Source organism: Nerophis lumbriciformis, linkage group LG37, assembly GCF_033978685.3.
Source record: "Nerophis lumbriciformis linkage group LG37, RoL_Nlum_v2.1, whole genome shotgun sequence".
Classification (NCBI taxonomy): Eukaryota; Metazoa; Chordata; class Actinopteri; order Syngnathiformes; family Syngnathidae; genus Nerophis; species Nerophis lumbriciformis.
Window position 1 is genome coordinate 8,582,501 of NC_084584.2, and position 27,500 is coordinate 8,610,000.

At 38.3% G+C, this 27,500-nt stretch overlaps 1 protein-coding gene across 1 annotated transcript in view; it reads right to left on the reverse strand.

The window, feature by feature from the left end:
• sgip1b (SH3GL interacting endocytic adaptor 1b) overlaps positions 1-27,500 on the reverse strand; it is a 78,767-nt gene that overhangs the window by 25,066 nt on the left and 26,201 nt on the right. The window contains exons 6-12 of the mRNA XM_061931551.2: positions 24,664-24,721; positions 20,443-20,621; positions 20,333-20,344; positions 15,477-15,488; positions 10,293-10,317; positions 10,030-10,099; positions 3,557-3,630 (exon numbers count right to left, since the gene is read on the reverse strand). Of these exons, the coding sequence (XP_061787535.2) occupies positions 3,557-3,630; positions 10,030-10,099; positions 10,293-10,317; positions 15,477-15,488; positions 20,333-20,344; positions 20,443-20,621; positions 24,664-24,721 (430 nt within the window). The remainder of the gene's footprint in view (positions 1-3,556; positions 3,631-10,029; positions 10,100-10,292; positions 10,318-15,476; positions 15,489-20,332; positions 20,345-20,442; positions 20,622-24,663; positions 24,722-27,500) is intronic.

Below are 27,500 nucleotides of genomic sequence, written 5' to 3' on the forward strand. Positions count from 1 at the left end.
CAGTTGAGAGACAAAGCAACATAGCACGGCCATAGTGTAGGGCTTGAAACGCATTGCATTGTGGGCAATGCAATGCGTTGAGGTCGGAGGGCCAGTTCCAACTTGTGAGGCCTAAAAAGAGGCTTAAAACTAGGAGAGACTTCTCTGTTGTTGGCCCTAAACTTTGGAATTTTCTGTCCCTCATGTCAGAATGATGTTTTAAGTCTCGTCTTAAAACACACTTTTATTTTCTGGCTTTTAAATCAGCGTGAGTCTTGTGGTCCACTGTGGCTTTTATTGTTTTATTCCATTATATTGATTTGTTTTTATTGTTTGATTCTATTTTACTAATGTCTTTTATTATTTTATTCTGTTATATTGATTTGTTTTTATTAATTGATTCGATTTTATTGATGTATTTTATTCTATTATATTGATTTGTTTTTATTGTTTTGTTCTATTTTATTGATGTCTGTGGTTGTATTCTATTATCTTGATTTGTTTCTATTTTATTAATGTCTTTTATTGTTGAGATTTTATTATATTGATTTGTTTTATTCTATTTTATTGATTTGTTTTATTCTATTTTATTGATGTATTTTATTATTTTATTCTATTTTATTGATTTGTTTTTATTGTTTGATTCTATTTTATTGATGTCTTTTATTGTTTATTCGATTATATTGATTTGTTTTTATTGTTTGATTCTATTTTATTGATGTATTTTATTGTTTTATTCGATTATATTGATTATATTTTATTGTTTGATTCTATTTTATTGATGTCTTTTATTTTATTTTATTGATTTTTTTTTATTGTTTTGTTCTATTTTATGAATGTCTCTTATTGTTGGGATTCTATTATATTGATTTGTTTTATTCTATTTTATTGATGTATTTTATTGTTTGATTCTATTTTATTGATGTCTTTTATTGTTGTATTTGATTATATTGTTTCTATTTTATTGTTTGATTCTATTTTATTGATGTATTTTATTTTATCCTATTATATTGATTTGTTTTTATTGTTTTGTTCTATTTTATGAATGTCTTTTATTGTTGGGATTATATTATATTGATTTGCTTTATTCTATTTTATTGATGTATTTTATTGTTTTATTCTATTTTATTGATGTCTTTTATTGTTTTATTCGATTGTATTGATTCTATTTTATTGTTGATTCCATTTTATTGATGTATTTTATTTTGTTCTATTATATTGATTTGTTTTTATTGTTTTGTTCTATTTTATGAATGTCTTTTATTGTTGGGATTCTATTATATTGATTTGTTTTATTCTATTTTATTGATGTATTTTATTGTTTTATTCTATTTTATTTATGTATTTTATTGTTTTATTCTATTATATTGATTTGTTTTTATTGTTTTATTCTATTTTATGGATGTCTTTCATTGTTATGTTCTATTTTATTGATTTGTTTTTATTGTTTTATTCTATTTTGTTGATGTATTTTATTCTATTATTATACTGACTCGCTTGTTTACTTGACTGAATGCCTGCTCAATTTTTCTTCTTTTCTTCAACAAGTTTAACAACAATCGTTGTCATGAAAAAAAGATTTGGTGAGATTTTTCTCATTTCCAGCAAGAAAGCGAAGCCAAGGACGTCGGGTCAATGAGCTCATAACGAGACCATTCAAACATGACTTTTAACGCAATCACCCGGTACATGTCGGTGTGTTCACCGCACTTTCACACTGCTAAGTTTGAATCAAAGCTAGTTTTATTCTGTTTCGCAGGTAGCATTTAGTAGGATGTTAGCGTTAGCCAAGCTAGAAACAACGAGCAGTATTTTCTGTCTGTTTACTTTTAGTCAAAAATGAATGAGTATTGTTTTCGGAGAGTTTTCTAATATAAGTGTTTGTGCTTGAGCTGTGGACTCGTATTGTATGTCTGGGTGGATGTTCTACTTTGACACCCCTCTCAGATATTGCATTTAGTTTCCATAAAAAAAACATTCACAAGTTGCACAATGAGATGTAAGCATGTAACTTTCTGTTTGTCAAAAATATATATTTATTAGTATTTCTTTAACATAATAACAGCATTTGAACACTTGAAGGTAACATCGCACTCTCTCTCTTTTGATACTTTTGTTTTTGTAATTTCTTGTCTGTATGTCCAGCAAATGACTTTCAGAGATCGCACTTAGTTCCCATTAAACATTCACATGTTGCACAATGAGATGTAAGCATGGGATCATGTGTACATTCCTGCAACTTTGTTTGTAAAATATATCTTTTTATGAGTATTTCTTTAACATAATAACATCATTTGAACACTTGAAGGTAACATCGCCCTCTCTCTCTTTTGATAATTTTGTTGTAGTTTCTCGTCTGTATGTTTACCAAATGACTTTCAGAGATCGCATTTAGTTCCCATTAAAACATTCACATGTTGCACAATGAGATGTAAGCATGGGATCATGTGTACATTCCTGCTACTTTTGTTTGTAAAATATATCTTTTTATGAGTATTTCTTTAACATAATAACATAATTTCATGATGAATATTTATAAATTAAGATTTTGAATACATGACAGTAGAATAATCACACATTTGTTTGGTAAATCTTCGTGTAAACACCTGGACACAAAGGGCATTCACACGCAAATCCTCCCGGAATTGCAAATTCTAGTTATTGTATCTATACTGTAGTAGTAGTAGTATTGCGGTGTACAGTAATTGTACACACTGCTGCCCTTTGTGCAGATGGCGCGGGTTTGATTCCCAGCCAGAACCTCAGCACCCTGCCATTGGAGATGTCCAAAATAAAGATAAACAAGAAAGTAAAGTTAAAGTACCAATGATTGTCACACACACTAGGTGTGGTGAAATTTGTCCTCTGCATTTGACCCATCCCCTTGTTCACCCCCTGGGAGGTGAGGAGAGCAGTGGGCAGCAGCGGTGCCGCGCCCGGGAATCCTTTTTGGTGATTTAACCCCCAATTCCAAGCCTTGATGCTGAGTGCCAAGCAGGGAGGTAATGGCTCCCATTTTTATAGTCTTTGGTATGACTCAACCGGGGTTTGAACTCACAACCTACCCATCTCAGGGCGGACACTCTAAGCACTAGGCCACTGAGTAGCAAGAAGGGCATCCGGTGTGAAAACCGAGGCCAAATCCGACATGGGATTGACTTTCAGAGATCACATTTAGTTCCCATTGTAATATTCACATGTTGCACAATGAGATGTAAACATGGGATTGTGTGTACATTCCTGCAACTTTCTGCTTTTAAAATATACCTTTTTATGAGTATTTCTTTAACATAATACCAGCCTTTATTTATAAATTAAGATTCTTAATAAATGACAGTAGAATAATCACATTTTTTTGGTAAATCATAGTGTAACCACCTGGAATGACACATTATGTGTGGTGGTGGACTTGTCCCACTTTTTGTGTGTCTGCAAAATGGTTTGATGGACGATCCAGTTTGTTGCGCTCTCTCTCTCATTAACGCGGGTGCAGTTAAGCCATGTACACTAAATCCACGTCCAAGCAAAAATGGCTACCCGGCACCCACAATGCATTGTGTCAAGTAAGTTCCCATACCGTCATATCTGGGTATGTACTGGGTCTCAGAAGGCAGGCCAAAGAAGGCGGGGATGTTCTGTGGGAGCCGGTCACTGCAAAGGGAAAACAACATTTAAATACGATTGAGAACCTGACATTGTTTCCTAATACGTAATAAACGTGTGGGAAAAATGTTGACACACCCCATGAATTGCAATCCTAATGAGAATCTGACAACAAAAAGGCGCTGTGTTCAAAGGAGACCGACCAAGTTTGTTGGTGGTCTACTGCCATGAACGTGTGGCTTGTTGCGCCTTACAAAGTGTTTGTAAGTGTTTTATGACTATTATACAGAGGTGGGTAAAGAACCCAAAACCTGTACTCAAGTAAGAGTACCAAATAATATGACTCAAGTAAAAGTAAAAAGTCATCATCAAGTAATTACTTGAGTAAGAGTAAGTAAGAGAGTAAGTGAGTTTTCCGCGAAAAATCTACTCAAATATTTAGTAACTTGTGAGTAACTTCTGTTTTTTTTAGTAGTTATTTTTGAATGGTTCTTTGACTACAATTGTAGTTTGTGTGTGTGTGTGTGTAAACATAAAAATCATGTACTTCTCTAGCTAGGAGTGGAATTCCTGTAGGCTGAAAATTGAACATTTCTACTGACACACATGACAGCACATCATACCAATGTTCTTTTTACTAGTTTGAAAGTAATCATTAAAGATTTGTGCTGCCGTCATGTCACGTTTTAAAGTCAGTACGATTATGTGTACCTCATGAGTCTGATTGGTCAAATAATTCAGTTTCTTCTATTTTCACAGCTACATGTAGTCATTGTTATGCTCGTATCTCTAATGTGACTGATGGCCACACGCAGTGTGCCTCTCATACACTAGGGGGCGATTGTGGTCATTTCACTTTGTTTAGCTAAGTGGAAATGTAAATACAGTAAATGCTACATGCTAATAAGTTAGCGCTAGTAACTTTCAAGCTCCGGATCTAACAGATAAGTCCAACTTTCCACTGATTTTTGATGTTGTTGGTAATGTTTTACACTTAATTGACACTTGTGGTTAATAGGATTCTCTCCATTAGTTTCCTGTTCGTTTTAGAATTGATTAAAAAAATGGTACTGTTTGTTTTTAAAGCTTTGAATGGACCAGCCCCAAAGTACATCATCCAAATGTATGCTCCAGCAAGCGCGTTGAGGTCGGAGGGCCAGTTCCAACTTGTGAGGCCTAAAAAGAGGCTTAAAGCTAGGAGAGACTTCTCTGTTGTTGGCCCTAAACTTTGGAATGTTCTGTCCCTCATGTCAGAATGATGTTTTAAGTCTCGTCTTAAAACACACTTTTATTTTCTGGCTTTTAAATCAGCGTGAGTCTTGTGGTCCACTGTGGCTTTTATTGTTTCATTCTATTATATTGATTTGTTTTTATTGTTTGATTCTATTTCACTAATGTCTTTTATTATTTTATTCTGTTATATTGATTTGTTTTTACTGTTTGATTCGATTTTATTTATGTATTTTATTCTATTATATTGATTTGTTTTTATTGTTTGTTCTATTTTATTGATGTCTTTGGTTGTATTCTATTATCTTGATTTGTTTTATTCTATTTTATTAATGTCTTTTATTGTTGAGATTGTATTATATTGATTTGTTTTATTCTATTTTATTGATTTGTTTTATTCTACTTTATTGATGTATTTTATTATTTTATTATATTTTATTGATTTGTTTTTATTGTTTGATTCTATTTTATTGATGTCTTTTATTGTTTATTCGATTATATTGATTTGTTTTTATTGTTTGATTCTACTTTATTGATGTATTTGATTGTTTTATTCGATTATATTGATTCTATTTTATTGTTTGATTCTATTTTATTGATGTCTTTTATTTTAGTATATTGATTTGTTTTTATTGTTTTGTTCTATTTTATGAATGTCTTTTATTGTTGGGATTCTATTATATTGATTTGTTTTATTCTATTTTATTGATGTATTTTATTGTTTGATTCTATTTTATTGATGTCTTTTATTGTTGTATTTGATTATATTGATTCTATTTTATTGTTTGATTCTATTTTATTGATGTATTTTATCTTATTATATTGATTTGTTTTTATGGTTTTGTTCTATTTTATGAGAGTCTTTTATTGTTGGGATTCTATTATAATGATTTGCTTTATTCTATTTTATTGATGTATTTTATTGTTTTATTCTATTTTATTGATGTCTTTTATTGTTTTGTTCTATTTTCCATCCATCCATCCATCTTCTTCCGCTTATCCGAGGTCGGGTCGCGGGGGCCGCAGCCTAAGCAGGGAAGCCCAGACTTCCCTCTCCCCAGCCACTTCGTCCAGCTCTTCCTGTGGGACCCCGAGGCGTTCCCAGGCCAGCCGGGAGACATAGTCTTCCCAACGTGTCCTGGGTCTTCTCCGCGGCCTCCTACCGGTCGGACGTGCCCTAAACACCTCCCTAGGGAGGAGTTCGGGTGGCATCCTGACCAGATGCCCGAACCACCTCATCTGGCTCCTCTCGATGTGGAGAAGCAGCGGCTTTACTTTGAGCTCCCCCCGGATGGCAGAGCTTCTCACCCTATCTCTAAGGGAGAGCCCCGCCACCCGGCGGAGGAAACTCATTTCGGCCGCTTGTACCCGTGATCTTGTCCTTTCGGTCATAACCCAAAGCTCATGACCATAGGTGAGGATGGGAACATAGATCGACCGGTAAATTGAGAGCTTTGCCTTCCGGCTCAGCTCCTTCTTCACCACAACGGATCGATACAGCGTCCGCATTACTGAAGACGCCGCACCGATCCGCCTGTCGATCTCACGATCCACTCTTCCCTCACTCGTGAACAAGACTCCGAGGTACTTGAACTCCTCCACTTGGGGCAAGATCTCCTCCCCAACCCGGAGATGGCACTCCACCCTTTTCCGGGCGAGAACCATGGACTCGGACTTGGAGGTGCTGATTCTCATCCCAGTCGCTTCACACCCGGCTGCGAACCGATCCAATGAGAGCTGAAGATCCTGGCCAGATGAAGCCATCAGGACCACATCATCTGCAAAAAGCAGAGACCTAATCCTGCAGCCACCAAACCAGATCCCCTCAACGCCTTGACTGCGCCTAGAAATTCTGTCCATAAAAGTTGTGAACAGAATCGGTGACAAAGGGCAGCCTTGGCGGAGTCCAACCCTCACTGGAAACGTGTCCGACTTACTGCCGGCAATGCGGACCAAGCTCTGGCACTGAGCATACAGGGAGCGGACTGCCACAATCAGACAGTCCGGTACCCCATACTCTCTGAGCACTCCCCACAGGACTTCCCGAGGGACACGGTCGAATGCCTTCTCCAAGTCCACAAAACACATGTAGACTGGTTGGGCAAACTCCCATGCACCCTCAAGGACCCTGCCGAGAGTATAGAGCTGGTCCACAGTTCCACGACCAGGACGAAAACCACACTGTTCCTCCTGAATCCGAGGTTCGACTATCCGGCGTAGCCTCCTCTCCAGTACTCCTGAATAGACCTTACCGGGAAGGCTGAGGAGTGTGATCCCACGATAGTTAGAACACACCCTCCGGTTCCCCTTCTTAAAGAGAGGAACCACCACCCCGGTCTGCCAATCCAGAGGTACCGCCCCCGATGTCCACGCGATGCTGCAGAGTCTTGTCAACCAAGACAGCCCCACAGCATCCAGAGCCTTAAGGAACTCCGGGCGGATCTCATCCACCCCCGGGGCCTTGCCACCGAGGAGCTTTTTAACTACCTCAGCAACCTCAGCCCCAGAAATAGGAGAGCCCACCACAGACTCCCCAGGCACTGCTTCCTCATAGGAAGACGTGTTGGTGGGATTGAGGAGGTCTTCGAAGTATTCCCTCCACCGATCCACAACATCCGCAGTCGAGGTCAGCAGAACACCATCCTCGCCATACACGGTGTTGATAGTGCACTGCTTCCCCTTCCTGAGGCGACGGATGGTGGTCCAGAATTGCTTCGAAGCCGTCTGGAAGTCGTTTTCCATGGCCTCCCCGAACTCCTCCCATGTCCGAGTTTTTGCCTCTGCGACCGCTGAAGCCGCACACCGCTTGGCCTGTCGGTACCTGTCCGCTGCCTCAGGAGTCCTATGAGCCAAAAGAACCCGATAGGACTCCTTCTTCAGCTTGACGGCATCCCTCACCGCCGGTGTCCACCAACGGGTTCTAGGATTACCGCCACGACAAGCACCAACTACCTTGCGGCCACAGCTCCAATCAGCCGCCTCGACAATAGAGGCGCGGAACATGGTCCATTCGGACTCAATGTCCAGCACCTCCCTCGTGACATGTTCAAAGTTCTTCTGGAGGTGGGAATTGAAACTCTCTCTGACAGGAGACTCTGCCAGACGTTCCCAGCAAACCCTCACAATGCGTTTGGGCCTGCCAGGTCTGTCCAGCATCCTCCCCCACCATCGCAGCCAACTCACCACCAGGTGATGATCGGTAGAAAGCTCCGCCCCTCTCTTCACCCGAGTGTCCAAAACATGAGGCCGCAAATCCGATGACACAACTACAAAGTCGATCATGGAACTGCGGCCTAGGGTGTCCTGGTGCCAAGTGCACATATGGACACCCTTATGTTTGAACATGATGTTCGTTATGGACAATCTGTGACGGGCACAAAAGTCCAATAACAAAACACCGCTCGGGTTCAGATCCGGGCAGCCATTCTTCCCAATCACGCCTCTCCAGGTTTCACTGTCGCTGCCAACATGAGCATTGAAGTCCCCCAGTAGAACGAGGGAATCACCCGGGGGAGCACTCTCAAGTACTCCCTCGAGTGAATCCAAAAAGGGTGGGTACTCTGAGCTGCGGTTTGGCGCATAAGCGCAAACCAACATAGCTCCTAGGATCATTGGGACACGCAAACTCCTCTACCACGTTAAGGTGGCAGCTCATTTTATGAATGTCTTTTATTGTTGGGATTCTATTATATTGATTTGTTTGATTCTATTTTATTGATGTATTTTATTGTTTGATTCTATTTTATTGATGTCTTTTATTGTTGTATTTGATTATATTGATTCTATTTTATTGTTTTATTCCATTTTATTGATGCATTTTATTTTATCCTATTATATTTATTTGTTTTTATTGGTTTGTTCTATTTTATGAATGTCTTTTATTGTTGGGATTCTATTATATTGATTTGCTTTATTCTATTTTATTGATGTATTTTATTGTTTTATTCTATTTTATTGATGTCTTTTATTGTTTTGTTCTATTTTATGAATGTCTTTTATTGTTGGGATTCTATTATATTGATTTGTTTGATTCTATTTTATTGATGTATTTTATTGTTTGATTCTATTTTATTGATGTCTTTTATTGTTGTATTTGATTATATTGATTCTATTTTATTGTTGTATTCTATTTTATTGATGCATTTTATTTTATCCTATTATATTGATTTGTTTTTATTGGTTTGTTCTATTTTATGAATGTCTTTTATTGTTGGGATTCTATTATATTGATTTGCTTTATTCTATTTTATTGATGTATTTTATTGTTTTATTCTATTTTATTGATGTATTTTATTGTTTTATTCGATTGTATTGATTTTATTTTATTGTTGATTCTATTTTATTGATGTTTTTTATTTTGTTCTATTATATTGATTTGTTTTTATTGTTTTGTTCTATTTTATGAATGTCTTTTATTGATGGGATTCTATTATATTGATTTGTTTTATTCTATTTTATTGATGTATTTTATTGTTTTATTCTATTTTATTTATGTATTTTATTGTTTTATTGTATTATATTGATTTGTTTTTATTGTTTTATTCTATTTTATGGATGTCTTTCATTGTTATGTTCTATTTTATTGATTTGTTTTTATTGTTTTATTATTATACTTGTTCAGTGCCCCCAAGAGGGACAAGCGGTAGAAAATAGATGGATGGATAGTCATAGTCTTTTGACAAAAAATTATTTGAGTTTTAGTCATGTCAATAAATGTAGTTTTAGGCGACTAAATTCCTCCACATTTCAGTGGACTAAAATTAGAGTAAATGTAGTGGACTAAAATATAAAGCATCTTTGAAGTTTTATTTATTATTGCAGAGCATCTCAAAAACTCAACTCACAGCAAGACTTACATTCCATGAACATTTCAGTAAGTACATTTCACACTAACCTTATTGTGTGTTATTATTTTAGCTGAAATTAAGCAGTTGTTTCAAATGTTGAATACAACTTGACTAAAATGGTGAGATGAAGAAAAAAAAGGTTTTATTGTAGATTGACAGGCAAGCTGGCCTATGGGTACTACAGAAGTCGTAGTAGAGGAAGCTGCCTTGCTCCTTCTCTACTGTATGAGTCATTTGGAAATATTAGTTTAGGCCTCCTTATTATTATCGCAGTATTGTGGAATGTGCTCACAAATATTTATCTTTAAACTATTTGAGAAATGACGGTGGGTCCCAGTGCTAACTTCTAAGTGAAACAGTAATCACAGACCTCGGGGTCTCAGGAGCTGGACTCGGAGTCGGAGTCGGGGTGGAGCGTCTGGGTCGAGCGATTTCTTCACCTAGGACAAACATACACCAAGAGATGAGAGGCTTTGCTGTCCTACTCAGGGGCATGGAGAGCTGGAGCCTATCACAGCCCATGTGGGGGAAGTACCCTTCACACTCACACTCTCACCTGGACAATGGAACCCCCCAATGAAGCAAGTAAACATGCAGACTCCACACACGTGTCAATAAAAGAGACGCACTTACATGAAAGGTTCCTTTTCATGGGTCTCTGCAAAACAATCACAACAACACGGACATGTTGTTGACATTTATTGTGGAAACTCAAGCTTTTGGAGATTGTATTGCTTGATCTAATAAAATAGTGAAAATCTGGTTTATTTTCAGGTCATGAATGGTTTCCAAGTATATACCCTGGCACCATGACCCAAGAAGACTGCTGCCTTTTCACATTTGAACCAAGACGTTACCAATTTCCAGTGCCAATTTTCCAGTGCACTCAACGGTAGTAATTTACGCTACATTTGTGAGTTTATTAACGTTTTTTTTATGTAACATTTAGATAATTATGACAATTGTGCTTACCAGTTGTTCTCATTCGCAACTATTACAAAGTAGACCTTGCATACAATTACAATTACATTATGTTGCACCCTAAAGTGTTGTGCTTATAACTCACCAGCTGTTTGATTGTAACATTCGTCCTAGTTGTACTTTCCATTACCAATTTTGGAGGTGTTGAAATCGCCATGTAAAATCGCTAATGCTAATCACTTTGAAACAACGTGGCAAAATAGTTGTATTTGTAAACTGACGTCTAATGTTGGACCCCCGTTGTTGGTCTGGGAAATGACCAAATGTCAATGGTCAAATTAATGCAACAACCTGACATTAATTAAACGGTGTCAAAAAGCATGTTGTTTCAATGTTGTATTTGTGTTGTGGAATATTGGTTAGGAAATTAACACATTTCAATGATACATCAACGTCGGAGCCTGACATTGAATAAAAGTCGTCAAAAAGCATGTTGTTTCAACGTTGTATTTGTGTTGTAGAATGATGGTTGTAAAATGACCAAATTTCAATGTCAAATTAACGTCACAACCTGACATTGAATGAACGTCAAAAAGTATGTTTTTCAACATTGTATTTGTGTTGTAGAATATTGGTTTGGAAATGATCAAATTTCAATGTTAAATCAACGTAAGAAACTCAACATTGATTAAACGTAGTCAAAAAGCATGTTGTTTCAACGTTGTATTTGTGTTGTAGAATATTGGTTGGGAAATGACCAAATTTCAATGTTAAATCAACGTGACAACCTGACATTGATTAAACGTTGTCGAAAAGCATGTTGTTTCAACGTTGTATTTGTGTTGTCGAATAAAGGTTGGGAAATGACCAAATTTCAATGGTCAAATCAACGAAAGAAACTCAACATTGATTAAACGTAGTCAAAAAGCATGTTGTTTCAACGTTGTATTTGGGTTGTAGAATATTGGTTGGGAAATGCCCAAAACTCAGTGTTAAGTCAACATCGTCAAAAAGCATGTTGTTTCAACGTTGTATTTGTGTTGCAGAATATTGGTTAGGAAATGATCAAATTTCAATGTTAAATCAACGTAAGAAACTCAACATTGATTAAACGTAGTCTAAAAGCATGTTGTTTCAACGTTGTATTTTTGTTGTAGAATATTGGTTGGGAAATGACCAAATTTCAATGGTCAAATCAACGTAGGAAACTCAACATTGATTAAACATCGTCAAAAAGCATGTTGTTTCAACGTTGTATGTGTGTTGTAGAATATTGGTTGGGAAATGACCAAAACTCAATGTTAAGTCAACATCGTCAAAAAGCATGTTGTTTCAACGTTGTATTTGTGTTGTAGAATGATGGTTGTAAAATGATCAAATTTCAATGTCAAATTAACGTCACAACCTGACATTGAATGAACGTCAAAAAGTATGTTTTTCAACGTTGTATTTGTGTTGTAGAATATTGGTTAGGAAATGAACCAAATTTCAATGTTAAATCAACGTCACAACCTGACATTGAATAAAAGTCGTCAATAAGTATGTTTCAATGTTGTATTTGTGTTGTAGAATATTGGTTGGGAAATGACCAAATTTCAATGTTAAATTAACGTCACAACCTGACATTGATTAATGGTTGTAAAAAAGCATGTTGTTTCAACGTTGTATTTGTGTTGTAGAACATTGGTTGGGAAATTACCAAATTTCAAAGTTAAATCAACGTGACAACCTGACATTGATTAAACGTTGTCGAAAAGCATGTTGTTTCAACGTTGTTTTAGTGTTGTCGAATATTGGTTGGGAAATGCCCAAAACTCAATGTTAAGTCAACATCGTCAAAAAGCATGTTGTTTCAACGTTGTATTTGTGTTGCAGAATATTGGTTAGGAAATGATCAAATTTCAATGTCAAATCAACGTAAGAAACTCAACATTGATGAAACGTAGTCAAAAAGCATGGTGTTTCAACGTTGTATTTGTGTTGTAGAATATTGGTTGGGAAATTACCAAATTTCAATGTTAAATCAACGTCACAACCTGACATTGATTAAACGTTGTCGAAAAGCATGTTGTTTCAACGTTGTATTTGTGTTGTCGAATATTGGTTGGGAAATGACCAAATTTCAATGTTAAATCAACGAAAGAAACTCAACATTGATTAAACGTTGTAAAAAAGAATGTTGTTTCAACGTTGTATTTGTGTTGTCGAATAAAGGTTGGGAAATGACCAAATTTCAATGGTCAAATCAACGAAAGAAACTCAACATTGATTAAACGTAGTCAAAAAGCATGTTGTTTCAACGTTGTATTTGTGTTGTAGAATATCGGTTGGGAAATGACCAAAACTCAATGTTAAGTCAACTTCGTCAAAAAGTATGTTTTTCAACGTTGTATTTGTGTTGTAGAATATTGGTTAGGAAATTAACCAAATTTCAATGTTAAATCAACGTCACAACCTGACATTGAATAAAAGTCGTCAATAAGTATGTTTCAATGTTGTATTTGTGTTGTAGAATATTGGTTGGGAAATGACCAAATTTCAACGGTAAATTAACGTCACAACCTGACATTGATTAATGGTTGTAAAAAAGCATGTTGTTTCAACGTTGTATTTGTGTTGTAGAACATTGGTTGGGAAATTACCAAATTTCAAAGTTAAATCAACGTGACAACCTGACATTGATTAAACGTTGTCGAAAAGCATGTTGTTTCAACGTTGTTTTAGTGTTGTCGAATATTGGTTGGGAAATGCCCAAAACTCAATGTTAAGTCAACATCGTCAAAAAGCATGTTGTTTCAACGTTGTATTTGTGTTGCAGAATATTGGTTAGGAAATTATCAAATTTCAATGTTAAATCAACGTAAGAAACTCAACATTGATGAAACGTAGTCAAAAAGCATGGTGTTTCAACGTTGTATTTGTGTTGTAGAATATTGGTTGGGAAATTACCAAATTTCAATGTTAAATCAACGTCACAACCTGACATTGATTAAACGTTGTCGAAAAGCATGTTGTTTCAACGTTGTATTTGTGTTGTCGAATATTGGTTGGGAAATGACCAAATTTCAATGTTAAATCAACGAAAGAAACTCAACATTGATTAAACGTTGTAAAAAAGCATGTTGTTTCAACGTTGTATTTGTGTTGTAGAATATTGGTTGGGAAATGACCAAAACTCAATGTTAAGTCAACTTCGTCAAAAAGTATGTTGTTTCAACGTTGTATTTGTGTTGTAGAATGATGGTTGTAAAATGATCAAATTTCAATGTCAAATTAACGTCACAACCTGACATTGAATGAACGTCAAAAAGTATGTTTTTCAACGTTGTATTTGTGTTGTAGAATATTGGTTAGGAAATGAACCAAATTTCAATGTTAAATCAACGTCACAACCTGACATTGAATAAAAGTTGTCAATAAGTATGTTTCAATGTTGTATTTGTGTTGTAGAATATTGGTTGGGAAATGTCCAAATTTCAATGTTAAATTAACGTCACAACCTGACATTGATTAATGGTTGTAAAAAAGCATGTCGTTTCAACGTTGTATTTGTGTTGTAGAACATTGGTTGGGAAATTACCAAATTTCAATGTTAAATCAACGTCACAACCTGACTGACGTTGATTAAACGTCGTCAAAAAGTATGTTGTTTCAACGTTATATTTGTGTTGTAGAATATTGGTTGGGAAATTACCAAATTTCAATGGTCGAATCAACGAAAGAAACTCAACATTGATTAAACATGGTCAAAAAGCATGTTGTATCAACGTTGTATTTGTGTTGTAGAATATTGGTTGGGAAATGATCAAATTTCAATGTTAAATCAACGTAAGAAACTCAACATTGATTAAAGGTAGTCTAAAAGCATATTGTTTCAACATTGTATTTGTGTTGTAGAATATTGGTTGGGAAATGACCAAATTTCAATGTTAAATCAACGTAAGAAACTCAACATTGATTAAACGTAGTCAAAAAGCATGTTGTTTCAACGTTGTGTTTGTGTTGTAGAATATTGGTTGGGAAATGACCAAAACTCAATGTTAAGTCAACATTGTCAAAAAGCATGTTGTTTCAACGTTGTATTTGTGTTGCAGAATATTGGTTAGGAAATGACCAAACTTCAATGTTAAATCAACGTAAGAAACTCAACATTGATTAAACGTAGTCTAAAAGCATGTTGTTTCAACGTTGTATTTGTGTTGTAGAATATTGGTTGGGAAATGCCCAAAACTCAATGTTAAGTCAACATCGTCAAAAAGCATGTTGTTTCAACGTTGTATTTGTGTTGCAGAATATTGGTTAGGAAATGATCAAATTTCAATGTTAAATCAACATAAGAAACTCAACATTGATTAAACGTAGTCAAAAAGCATGTTGTTTCAACGTTGTGTTTGTGTTGTAGAATATTGGTTGGGAAATGACCAAAACTCAATGTTAAGTCAACATCGTCAAAAAGCATGTTGTTTCAACGTTGTATTTGTGTTGCAGAATATTGGTTAGGAAATTATCAAATTTCAATGTTAAATCAACTTAAGAAACTCAACATTGATTAAACGTAGTCTAAAAGCATGTTGTTTCAACGTTGTATTTGTGTTGTAGAATATTGGTTGGGAAATGACCACATTTCAATGTTACATCACTGTTGTTGATTAAAGGAGGTGAAAAGTAGGGCTGTACTCTACAGGTACAGGTGTCACATGCGCCTGAGAAGAAGCCATTAAGCCCAGCAACGTGTCCAATTATAGCAGGCTAGATTTTGCTACAAGGGATTTCATCAAACATTTTTCAAAGTTAATTTCTAGAACAATTTCCCAGTTTCCTGGAGTAAGACTTTAAATCCATGCAGACGTGTGGACCTGAGTGAACAGAGTAGGTGTGGCACAGCAGAAGACTCACCGGGCTGCGTCTCTGAGACCAGCAAAAAGGAAGAGAGAAGAGACCTGGGTCAGAGAGTGAGTGACAAATCAGTCAACATGGAGTCAACACAAGTGTCGGGATGCACAGCACACAAAGACTAGAAGGACAACATTGGGACACCTAACCCTGGTGCAACCTTCAACTAGTACTCTAAAGACTCAAAAGGGACCCGCTCATGAAAGGCTTTTGAAATCTTTTAACAACTTCACATTCATAATGTTTTATTGCCTTCTTGTCAAAAACAAGGTATTTTTTATAATGGCAAAATGCTAAATATGCAATATTTGTAAAACTAGGTAATTACACATGTGTTAATGGTTAGTGTACGATATACCAGTACTATTATAGCATTGTGGTACTAATGAATCAACAACGCTACTATACTCTGTTTGAAAAGTACACATTTTTATTATTTTTTAATTGTTTTAACGGGCATGAAGTCACGTCATGACATTGCTGGTTTTAGGAGCAGAGGAGCATGTTGGGCAGCGCACACACACAGAGTACTTACAAGCAGACACAGTGTGGAGACACAAAAGGGAGAATGGACGCATTTTGGTGTAAAAAGTAAAGATAAAGGTGAAGTTATAACACTGAAACACCCTCAGGAAGAGCTGCTTTAACACATGGCTAGCTAGCTAGCGGCTAACATCCATCCACAGTGTTTTAGCTACTTCCAAATCACTAATCCTCGCCTCCATGACGACGAATAAAGTAAGTTTCTTACACGTATCATTATCACTGCAGGACGAGGAATAGCTAAACATGCTTCACTACACACCGTAGCTCACCGGCATTAAAATGTAAACAAATGCCATTGATGGATCTACACTGTTGTGATACCATGTACAGGCACGTATCGAGTCGACACTACTATGATTACATCGATATTTTTTGGCATCACAACATATTCTTTCGTTTTTTTTAAATGTATACTATGTTTATAAAGTCAGTAAATATCAGATCCATACCTAAATGTGTGGTATCATCCAAAACTAATGTCAAGTATCAAAGAAAAGAAGAATAAGTGATTATTACATTTTAACAGAAGTGTAGATAGAACATGTTAAAAGAGAAAGTAAGCAGATATTAACAGTAAATGAACAAGTAGATTGATAATCCATTTTTTACAGTTTGTCCCTCATAATGTGTACAAAATAATAGGTGTATAAATGACACAATATGTTATTGCATAGACTAATTAGGAGTCTTTGTTTGTTTACTTACTACTAAAAGACAAGTTGTCTAGTATGTTCAACATTTTATTTAAGGACTAAATGACAATAACATACCTGCCAACTTTTGAAATCAGAAAAACCTAGTAGCCAGGGTCCAGGGGCCGCAGGCCCCGGTAGGTCCAGGACAAAGTCCTGGTGGGGGGTTCAGGCCCCCCGACGCAAAATGATTATTAGCATTCAGACAGGTTAAAACGTTGCTAAAACCATCACTTTTCTATCAGTCACAGTGACTTTTCAAAACAAAAATATTACAGCAAAAATCATATGGGTTGATTGACATGTTTATTCTGTAAGCTAACTTCAATGGTTTGAAATTATTTTGACAGTTAATGCCAGTTATCCTGTCAACCTTTCACAAGACTTCAATTTGTTAATTGAAAGTATAAACAGTATAAACACTTTTTACAGTAACAGTACTAAACAATTCCATTAAAAAAAATTTGGTGTCATTATTAACTTTCTGTCCAAGCTTTTATAATCTACTGCCTTGTTCAATTGTAAAAAATATTCTGTGCCTAAAATTCACATTTCTATCACAATTATCATACTGTAAACATGGTAAGCTAACTTCATTAAAATTAATAGTCCTGTCAATAGCACGGAATTACAATTCAAATGTAGTTTTTTTGTAAGCCTTTCAAAAGAATTCAAAATATGAAAAATGAATGAAAATTAATTTAAGCCATCAGACACTTGAAAAGTGGCACATCACATCTCTAATGTAATCATTTGAACTTTTCAACAGAAATAGCACTGCAAAAATATTAAGGACATACTTCTGTATTTTGGTAGTTATGCTGTCAACATTTAACAAGATTTCTTCAACTTGGACTTGAAAGCATAAATAGTATAAACAATTTTAACAGTATAACAGTACTAAACAATTCCAATAGATAACATTGGTGTCATTACCTTTTTGTGGCTAAAATCCATCGCTAATTCCTCCGTGTCCGAACGAAAAATCTTGTCTGCACAAGGTGCAATTCGCGTAGTTTTCACCCTTTTTGGAACAGATAATTATTCCCGGATAGGCTTTTGAATATTCTTCACGGAATGACTGCAGTTTTCTTTTCGGTTTAAGACTCGTTTGCGATTTTTCTCCGGCTGATTCCATGATCGTTCGCTCGTTTGGAAACAATGGGCAACTGGTGCCTCGTGCTTGGCAGCGGTGCTATAAATAGCCTCGCGCATGGCATTCGGAATGGCTCGATAGGAAGTTACGGGAAGCAGTGTCGATTGTCATTGTTGTTACGCGATTTCGTGAATAAAACTTAAAAAAAAAAAAAAAAAATTAATTAATGAAAAACCGTATTTTTTATCACTGCAACCGTAACCCGGAATAGGTTGATGAAAACCGTACTAATTACGGGAAAACCGGAGTAGTTGGCAGGTATGCAATAATAAACATATGTTTCATGTACACTAACATCTTTTGTTACAATAATGACAATTTTTGTGGTCCCCTTTATTTAGAAAAAAGTATGTACCCGTATTTTTCGGAGTATAAGTCGCACCGGAGTATAAGTCGCACCTGCCGAAAATGCATAATAAAAAAAGAAAAAAACATATATAAGTCACACTGGAGCCAGGCCAAACTATGAAAAAAACTGCGACTTATAGTCCGAAAAATACGGTAAATACATTTTGGTAGCGGTACCAAAATATTGTTATGGAGACAACACTAGTTGAGAGGGAAGCATCACACCATAGAGGACATACTTGCCAACCCTCCCGGATTTTCCGGGAGACTCCCGAAATTCAGCGCCTCTCCCGAAAACCTCCCGGGACAAATTTTCTCCCGAAAATCTCCTGAAATTCAGGCGGAGCTGGAGGCCACGCCCCCTCCAGCTCCATGCGGACCTGAGTGACGTGTTGACAGCCTGTTCACACGTCCGCTTTCCCACAACATAAACAGCTAATGATCGAGGGCGAGTTCTTGGTTTCTTATGTGTGTTTATTGTTAGGCAGTTTCATTAACTTCCTCCCAGCGCGGTAACAACACACAACAACAGCAGTCAAGTATTCGTCTACCGTAAAGCAGTTTGTCTGCCGTAAACAGCGATGTTGTGACACTTTTAAACAGGACAATACTGCCATCTACTGTACATGCATATGTGACCCACCCATAATGTGTCTCATTTTTGTGTTGATTTATTTATTTTATTTTGTGGTTTGAATTCGTTTTTGGAGCTGTCATTACACATTTATCAGTATTCACATTGGTCAGTAGGGGGCCGTAGGGCGTTTCTTCCCAATTGAATGCTATCACCTGCAGACCGGAAGTGTCTTGTCATTCTGATGAGAACGACCAGTCTGTGAACAATTGAAACGTCCTGTGTGCTTTTTCCTCCTGTATAACAGGTTAGTTTTGGTGAATCAACTCACTGAATAATATCCATGTGATCTTTATAAGTTTAAGTACACATTCTGATGGTGGAGCCTAACTCTAAAGTGTTTGTGAGTTGTAGTTTGTATTTGTGAATGAATCCAGTGCACAGCTGCAGTAATCAATACAAAAAGGCGACGTGATTGCGCAATGTTTATATAGGAACTTCTGATCCTAATTCAGACTCCCAAATTAGAGCTCCCGTTTTCTTATTGATTTTATAATGTATATTTGTATAATGTGTGTGTTCTGAAATAGTGACAGAGAATAGAACAAGGATAGACAATTCAACCCTTAACTCAACAATGAGTAGATGAGGGTTATGTGTGTGTATATGTGTAAATAAATGAACACTGAAATTCAAGTATTTCTTTTACTTATATATATATATATATATATATATATATATATATATATATATATATATATATACATATATATATATATATATATATGTAATAAAATATATATATATAGCTATATAGCGGCCGAAATGAGTTTCCTCCGCCGGGTGGCGGGGCTCTCCCTTAGAGATAGGGTGAGAAGCTCTGTCATCCGGGGGGAGCTCAAAGTAAAGCCGCTGCTCCTCCGCATCGAGAGGAGCCAGATGAGGTGGTTCGGTCATCTGGTCAGGATGCCACCTGAGCGCCTCCCTAAGGAGGTGTTTAGGGCATGTCCGACCGGTAGGAGGCCACGGGGAAGACCCAGGACACGTTGGGAAGACTATGTCTCCCGGCTGGCCTGGGAACGCCTCGGGATCCCCCGGGAGGAGCTGGACGAAGTGGCTGGGGAGAGGGAAGTCTGGGCTTCCCTGCTTAGGCTGCTGCCCCCGCGACCCGACCTCGGATAAGCGGAAGAAGATGGATGGATGGATGGATATATAGCTAGAATTCATTGAAAGTCAAGTATTTCTTATATATATATATATCTTAACCACGCCCCCAACCCCCCCACCTCCCGAAATCGGAGGTCTCAAGGTTGGCAAGTATGATAGAGGAAGACATGTAACGCCTGTTGTGGACTGTAGGGTTGCACTAGAGTTGTGCTCCAATGAGACCAACTAACTCGTGTTGTGTTCGAGTGCATCATGGAACACACATGCCACACACAACCATGCAGCTCAAATGCTCACCTGTGGCACAAAATGAGGCTTCATAAATCTCATGCAAAAAAAGAAAAGAAAATGGTGACATTTCTTTTGAAGGACTTACCGGACTTCTCTTCTACAAGATGACAGAATCATGAAGACAAAAAAACATGGAGAAAAAGAAGAAGTGTTGAAGTGTTCCGTGATGAGCTGGTTTGTGGGGAGTTCACTCACCAGAGACGGCGAAAGCGCCAAACCTCCCACGGAAGCTTTGAGCTCGTCCACGGATGGAGGCACGCACCTGGCACTCTCCGCCACCAGGGGCTTGATCTTGATCCGGAACATTGTCTTGCCGTCCTCCTCCTCCTCCTCTGAGTCGCTGGAGGAGAAAAAGTGCTTCCCTTTGGCAGCTGGTGAACATTTGTCAAGGACAAAGTACGGTCCTGGAACTCACATGGCCTCTAACCCTAAACCCCATTATTGGCTGGGAAATGACCACATTTCAATGTTAAATCAATGTCAGGTTGTGGCGTTGATTTAACATTGAAATTTGGTCATTTTGTTTCAACGTTGTATTTGTGTTGTAGAATATTGGTTGGAAAATGACCAAATTTCAATGTCAAATCAACATCAGAACCCAACATTGATTAAACGTTGCCAAAAAGCATGTTATTTTAATGTTGTTTATATTGGTTGGGAAATGACCAAATTTCAATGTTAAATCAACGTCACAACCCAACAGTGATTAAACATCATCAAAAAGCATGTTGTTTCAATGTTGTATTTGTGTTGTAGAATATTGGTTGGGAAATGACCAAATGTCAATGTCAAATCAACGTCAGAACCTGACATTGATTAAACGTTGTCAAAAAGCATGTTATTTTAACGTTGTTTATATTGATTGGGAAATGACCACATTTCAATGATAAATCAATGTCACAACCCATCATTGAGTAAACGTTGTCAAAAAGCATGTTGTTTCAATGTTGTATTTGTGTTGTAGAATATAGGTTGGGAAATGACCAAATTTCAATGTCAAATCAACGTAAGAACATGACATTGATTATTTTAACGTTGTTTATATTGGTTGGGAAATGACCACATTTCAATGTTAAATCAACGTCACAACCCAACATTGAGTAAACGTTGTCAAAAAGCATGTTATTTTAACGTTGTTAAACTAGGAAATGACCAAATTTCAAAGTTAAATCAACGTCACAACCTGACATTGATTAAACGTTGTCGAAAAGCATGTTGTTTCAACGTTGTATTTGTGTTGTACAAACCCCGTTTCCATATGAGTTGGGAAATTGTGTTAGATGTAAATATAAACGGAATACAATGATTTGCAAATCCTTTTCAACCCATATTCAGTTGAATATGCTACAAAGACAACATATTTGATGTTCAAACTCATAAACATTTTTTTTTGTGCAAATAATCATTAACTTAGAATTTGATGCCAGCAACACGTGACAAAGAAGTTGGGAAAGGTGGCAATAAATACTGATAAAGTTGAGGAATGCTCATCAAACACTTATTTGGAACATCCCACAGGTGAACAGGCTAATTGGGAACAGGTGGGTGCCATGATTGATTCCATGAAACGCTCAGTCATTCACAAACAAGGATGGGGCGAGGGTCACCACTTTGTCTACAAATGCGTGAGAAAATTGTTGAACAGTTTAAGAAAAACCTTTCTCAACCAGCTATTGCAAGGAATTTAGGGATTTCACCATCTACACTCCGTAATATCATCAAAGGGTTCGGAGAATCTGGAGAAATCACTGCACGTAAGCAGCTAAGCCCGTGACCTTCCATCCCTCAGGCTGTACTGCATCAACAAGCGACATCAGTGTGTAAAGGATATCACCACATGGGCTCAGGAACATTTCAGAAACCCACTGTCAGTAACTACAGTTGGTCGCTACATCTGTTAGTGCAAGTTAAAACTCTCCTATGCAAGGTGAAAACCGTTTATCAACAACACCCAGAAACGCTGTCGGCTTCACTGGGCCTGAGCTCATCTAAGATGGACTGATACAAAGTGGAAAAGTGTTCTGTGGTCTGACGAGTCCACATTTCAAATTGTTTTTGGAAACTGTGGACGTTGTGTCCTCCGGACCAAAGAGGAAAAGAACCATCTGGATTGTTATAGGCGCAAAGTGTAAAAGCCAGCATGTGTGATGGTATGGGGGTGTATTAGTGCCCAAGACATGGGTAACTTACACATCTGTGAAGGCACCATTAATGCTGAAAGGTACATACAGCTTTTGGAGCAACATATGTTGCCATCCAAGCAACGTTACCATGGACGCCCCTGCTTATTTCAGCAAGACAATGCCAAGCCACGTGTTACATCATAGTAAAAGAGTGCGGGTACTAGACTGGCATGCCTGTAGTCCAGACCTGTCTCCCATTGAAAATGTGTGGTGCATTATGAAGCCTAAAATAGCACAAAGGAGACCCCCGGACTGTTGAACAACTTAAGCTGTACATCAAGCAAGAATGGGAAAGAATTCCACCTGAGAAGCTTCAAAAATGTGTCTCCTCAGTTCCCAAACCTTTACTGAGTGTTGTTAAAAGGAAAGGTCTTGTAACACAGTTGTGAACATGCCCTTTCCCAACTACTTTGGCACGTGTTGCAGCCATGAAATTCTAAGTTAATGATTATTTGCAAAAAAAAAAAAAAAAAAAGTTTATGAGTTTGAACATCAAATATGTTGTCTTTGTAGCATATTCAACTGAATATGGGATGAAAAGGATTTGGAAATCATTGTATTCCGTTTATATTTACATCTAACCAGGCCCGGCCCTAACCAATCTGGCTACCCTAGGCAAGATTTTAGGTGGCGCCCCCCCACATCGGCAGTGAAGTGTATATACTCACAAGAACCCGAATAGCTTTGTCTTTGACCTTTTTTATTACTTACAACTATACCTAATATATAAAGGGGTGGAAAAGTGACGATTACCTGCAGGGCAAACATTAGCTAACCAGAAGGCAATAACAATGTAAACAAAAAACACCTGCTTAAAAGATCTAATACAAACATTTATATGCACGTACAACACTTAGAACTTTTAGCATATCAGTATGTGGAATTAAATGATGGAATGGATTAAGTAAAGAAGTTAAAAATTGTACTGATATGATCCAGTTTAAGAGGTTGTTCAAAATAATAGTGCTTACAGAGTACAAAGAAGAAGAATTATGAGAAATACTTTCAACCTTATTGAAAATAAGATATTCTTCATCTCAGTGTGTTAATAATGACTGAATTAATTAATTAATTACATATTACAAAACTGTTGTAAACTAATTCATAGATGTTATTTTATTATATAAAAAGGTCAGTAAATGATTCTATAAATTTGTAAACGCTTTGAAGTGGGAAAGGGGTAGGATTAAATAAGCTTTGCTTCTTCCTACTCATTTTCGGGCATGATGTAAAATGAAATGATATGAAATTGTGTGATGTATTATGATGTGTGTTCATGTTCCAAATAAACTAAAGAAAGAAAGAAATGTCCCTGAGGAATGTAAGGTGGGAGTACTGTAATTACCTAACGTTACATTATTATTTTCCATAACAATTTAGCCCCCTCCACAATATTAACCCGACGTTAAAACAGAACTAGCTATTTATTGATTAGCAATTGCCGAATCATGTAACATTAGCTTAATGCTAAAAAGCCAGCTACTATCACATTCTGTAACAGACAAATAATTTCATGTAGGCTAACGTTACCTACCTGCTACCTCTGTCTTTTCTCGTTTCACCTCCTCTTCTTTTCTCTTTTTTCTTCCCTGGGCACCTGACAGTTTTGGCCGTTTTGATTTTTTGATGTGGTGACGTCCAAAAAGAGTCATGATACGGGAAGGGAGGGGGCGCACCGTGCGGGGGGAGGAGGGGGGGGGGGGGGGGGGGCGTAATGTTGTAACAAATAATATTTCTATTAAATAGGCTTTACTTTGCATTTTAATTAACGTGGGATTATTTTTTGTATTTAGAAATAATAGTACCAACATTTTATTTATTTTTTTTCTCCAACATTTGTGGCACTGGCGTGGCGCCCCCTGGTGGACGGCGCCCTTAGCATTTGCCTATACGGCCTATGCCACGGGCCGGCCCTGCATCTAACACAATTTCCCAACTCATTTGGAAATGGGGTTTGTAGAATATTGGTTGGGAAATGACCAAAATTCAATGTCAAATCAACGTCGTTGATAAAATGTTGTCAAAAGTACAACAGTACTCTACATATTGTGTACAGGCATTACATGCGCCAGAGAAGACACCATTAAGCGCAGTAACCCGTCCAATTATTGCAGGCTAGATTTAGCTACAAAGGGATTTCATCAAAAAATGTTCACGGATTTAGTCATAATTTTTGCGCTTAAGAAACTTCTCTATGACTTTGGCTTCAGAATTCTGCTGTCAAAAAGGATATCATCACCTTCATCCCCAGGACGGAGGCTGAAACCCTCGTCGTCCACGTCTGGCGATGCCTGGAGACCACAAGGGAAGAAATGCTTCAGTTGTGGAGCAAGCTGTCCGACAAAAAACATGAGACTCACAGGTTTTAAAGTTCATCTTTTGGCGACACCGCTAATAAATCAACACAATTTCGGTATTAGCGGGCCACACTTTTCAACAAAAATGACATCTTGGTCATCGTACAGCCAAACATTGCATGTTACAACCTACGTCAATTCCACACAGTAAGTTGCTACTTTTTCCCTACGCTTTGTACCCTGCGGCTTACAAAACGGTGCGGCTATTTTAGGGACTTTTAATGCAAATAGTTCTCATTAAACACAAACAAAGACACTTATTGTTTGTGCTGTGGCGCTTTACTGCCTTGTTACAGACACAATTAAGGTATGTAAATAAACATTTATTAAATATTTCTGTGTAAATAACTAATTTCACAACATAGATACGGTATCTGCGACTAATATATAGGAAACATGTTTTTCTTATGACATTTAGTGGGTGCGGCTTATATACCAGTAGAGCGAGACACAAGGATTCCTAAAAGCAAGCCTCGTCTTCTTGAAAAACGTAATATGAAATTATTTGAGACGCAAGCTTTTTTACATGACTTGCATCTTTTTAATTGGGATAGAATTGCTCTTTTTGATAATGTTGAACTGGCTTGGAAATATTTTCACGAAAACGTCTTGAGTATAGTGAACAAACATGCCCCTTTTAGAAAATGTAGGGTTAAAGGACGTGACAATCAGTGGTTTGAGGGTTGCAGGTCCGCTCCCCGCCTCTTACCATCCAAAATCGCTGCCGTTGTGTCCTTGGGCAGGACACTTCACACCTGCCGCTCACACCAGAGAATGAATGATGAATGAATGAGTTGTAAAAATGAATGATGGGTTCTCACTTCTCTTGAGTGTCTATATAAATCTAATCCATTATTATTATGTACTGCATGAGCGTAATGCTGCTTGGGCCAGGGCACGCAAGTCAGGGTTAGAAGCAGATTGGTTGAATTTTAGACAATTAGTGTATGGCGAGGATGGTGTTCTGCTGACCTCGACTGCGGATGTTGTGGATCGGTGGAGGGAATACTTCGAAGACCTCCTCAATCCCACCAACACGTCTTCCTATGAGGAAGCAGTGCCTGGGGAGTCTGTGGTGGGCTCTCCTATTTCTGGGGCTGAGGTTGCTGAGGTAGTTAAAAAGCTCCTCGGTGGCAAGGCCCCAGGGGTAGATGAGATCCGCCCGGAGTTCCTTAAGGCTCTGGATGCTGTGGGGCTGTCTTGGTTGACAAGACTCGCGTGGACATCGGGGGCGGTACCTCTGGATTGGCAGACCGGGGTGGTGGTTCCTCTCTTTAAGAAGGGAAACCGGAGGGTGTGTTCTAACTATCGTGGGATCACACTCTTCAGCCTTCCCGGTAAGGTCTATTCAGGTGTACTGGAGAGGAGGCTACGCCGGATAGTCGAACCTCGGATCCAGGAGGAACAGTGTGGTTTTCGTCCTGGTCGTGGAACTGTGGACCAGCTCTATACTCTCGGCAGGGTCCTTGAGGGTGCATGGGAGTTTGCCCAACCAGTCTACATGTGTTTTGTGGACTTGGAGAAGGCATTCGACCGTGTCCCTCGGGAAGTCCTGTGGGGAGTGCTCAAAGAGTATGGGGTATCGGACTGTCTGATTGTGGCAGTCCGCTCCCTGTATGCTCAGTGCCAGAGCTTGGTCCGCATTGCCGGCAGTAAGTCGGACACGTTTCCAGTGAGGGTTGGACTCCGCCAAGGCTGCCCTTTGTCACCCATTCTGTTCATAACTTTTATGGACAGAATTTCTAGGCGCAGTCAAGGCGTTGAGGGGATCTGGTTTGGTGGCTGCAGGATTAGGTCTCTGCTTTTTGCAGATGATGTGGTCCTGATCTGATCTGGCCAGGATCTTCAGCTCTCATTGGATCGGTTCGCAGCCGGGTGTGAAGCGACTGGGATGAGAATCAGCACCTCCAAGTCCGAGTCCATGGTTCTCGCCCGGAAAAGGGTGGAGTGCCATCTCCGGGTTGGGGAGGAGATCTTGCCCCAAGTGGAGGAGTTCAAGTACCTCGGAGTCTTGTTCACGAGTGAGGGAAGAGTGGATCGTGAGATCGACAGGCGGATCGGTGCGGCGTCTTCAGTAATGCGGACGCTGTATCAATCCGTTGTGGTGAAGAAGGAGCTGAGCCGGAAGGCAAAGCTCTCAATTTACCGGTCGATCTACGTTCCCATCCTCACCTATGGTCATGAGCTTTGGGTTATGACCGAAAGGACAAGATCACGGGTACAAGCGGCCCAAATGAGTTTCCTCCGCCGGGTGGCGGGTCTCTCCCTTAGAGATAGGGTGAGAAGCTCTGCCATCCGGGGGGAGCTCAAAGTAAAGCCGCTGCTCCTCCACATCGAGAGGAGCCAGATGAGGTGGTTCGGGCATCTGGTCAGGATGCCACCCGAACGCCTCCCGAGGGAGGTGTTTAGGGCACGTCCGACCGGTAGGAGGCCGCGGGGAAGACCCAGAACACGTTGGGAAGACTATGTCTCCCGGCTGGCCTGGGAACGCCTCGGGGTCCCACAGGAAGAGCTGGACGAAGTGGCTGGGGAGAGGGAAGTCTGGGCTTCCCTGCTTAAGCTGCTGCCCCCGCGACCCGACCTCGGATAAGCAGAAGAAGATGGATGGATGGAATTTACCTCTCTCCTTCGGAAAGTCAAATCAGAATTTTATTTCTCCACAACAACTGAAAACCTCAAACACCCAAAGAAGTTTTGGCAAATCATCAAATCT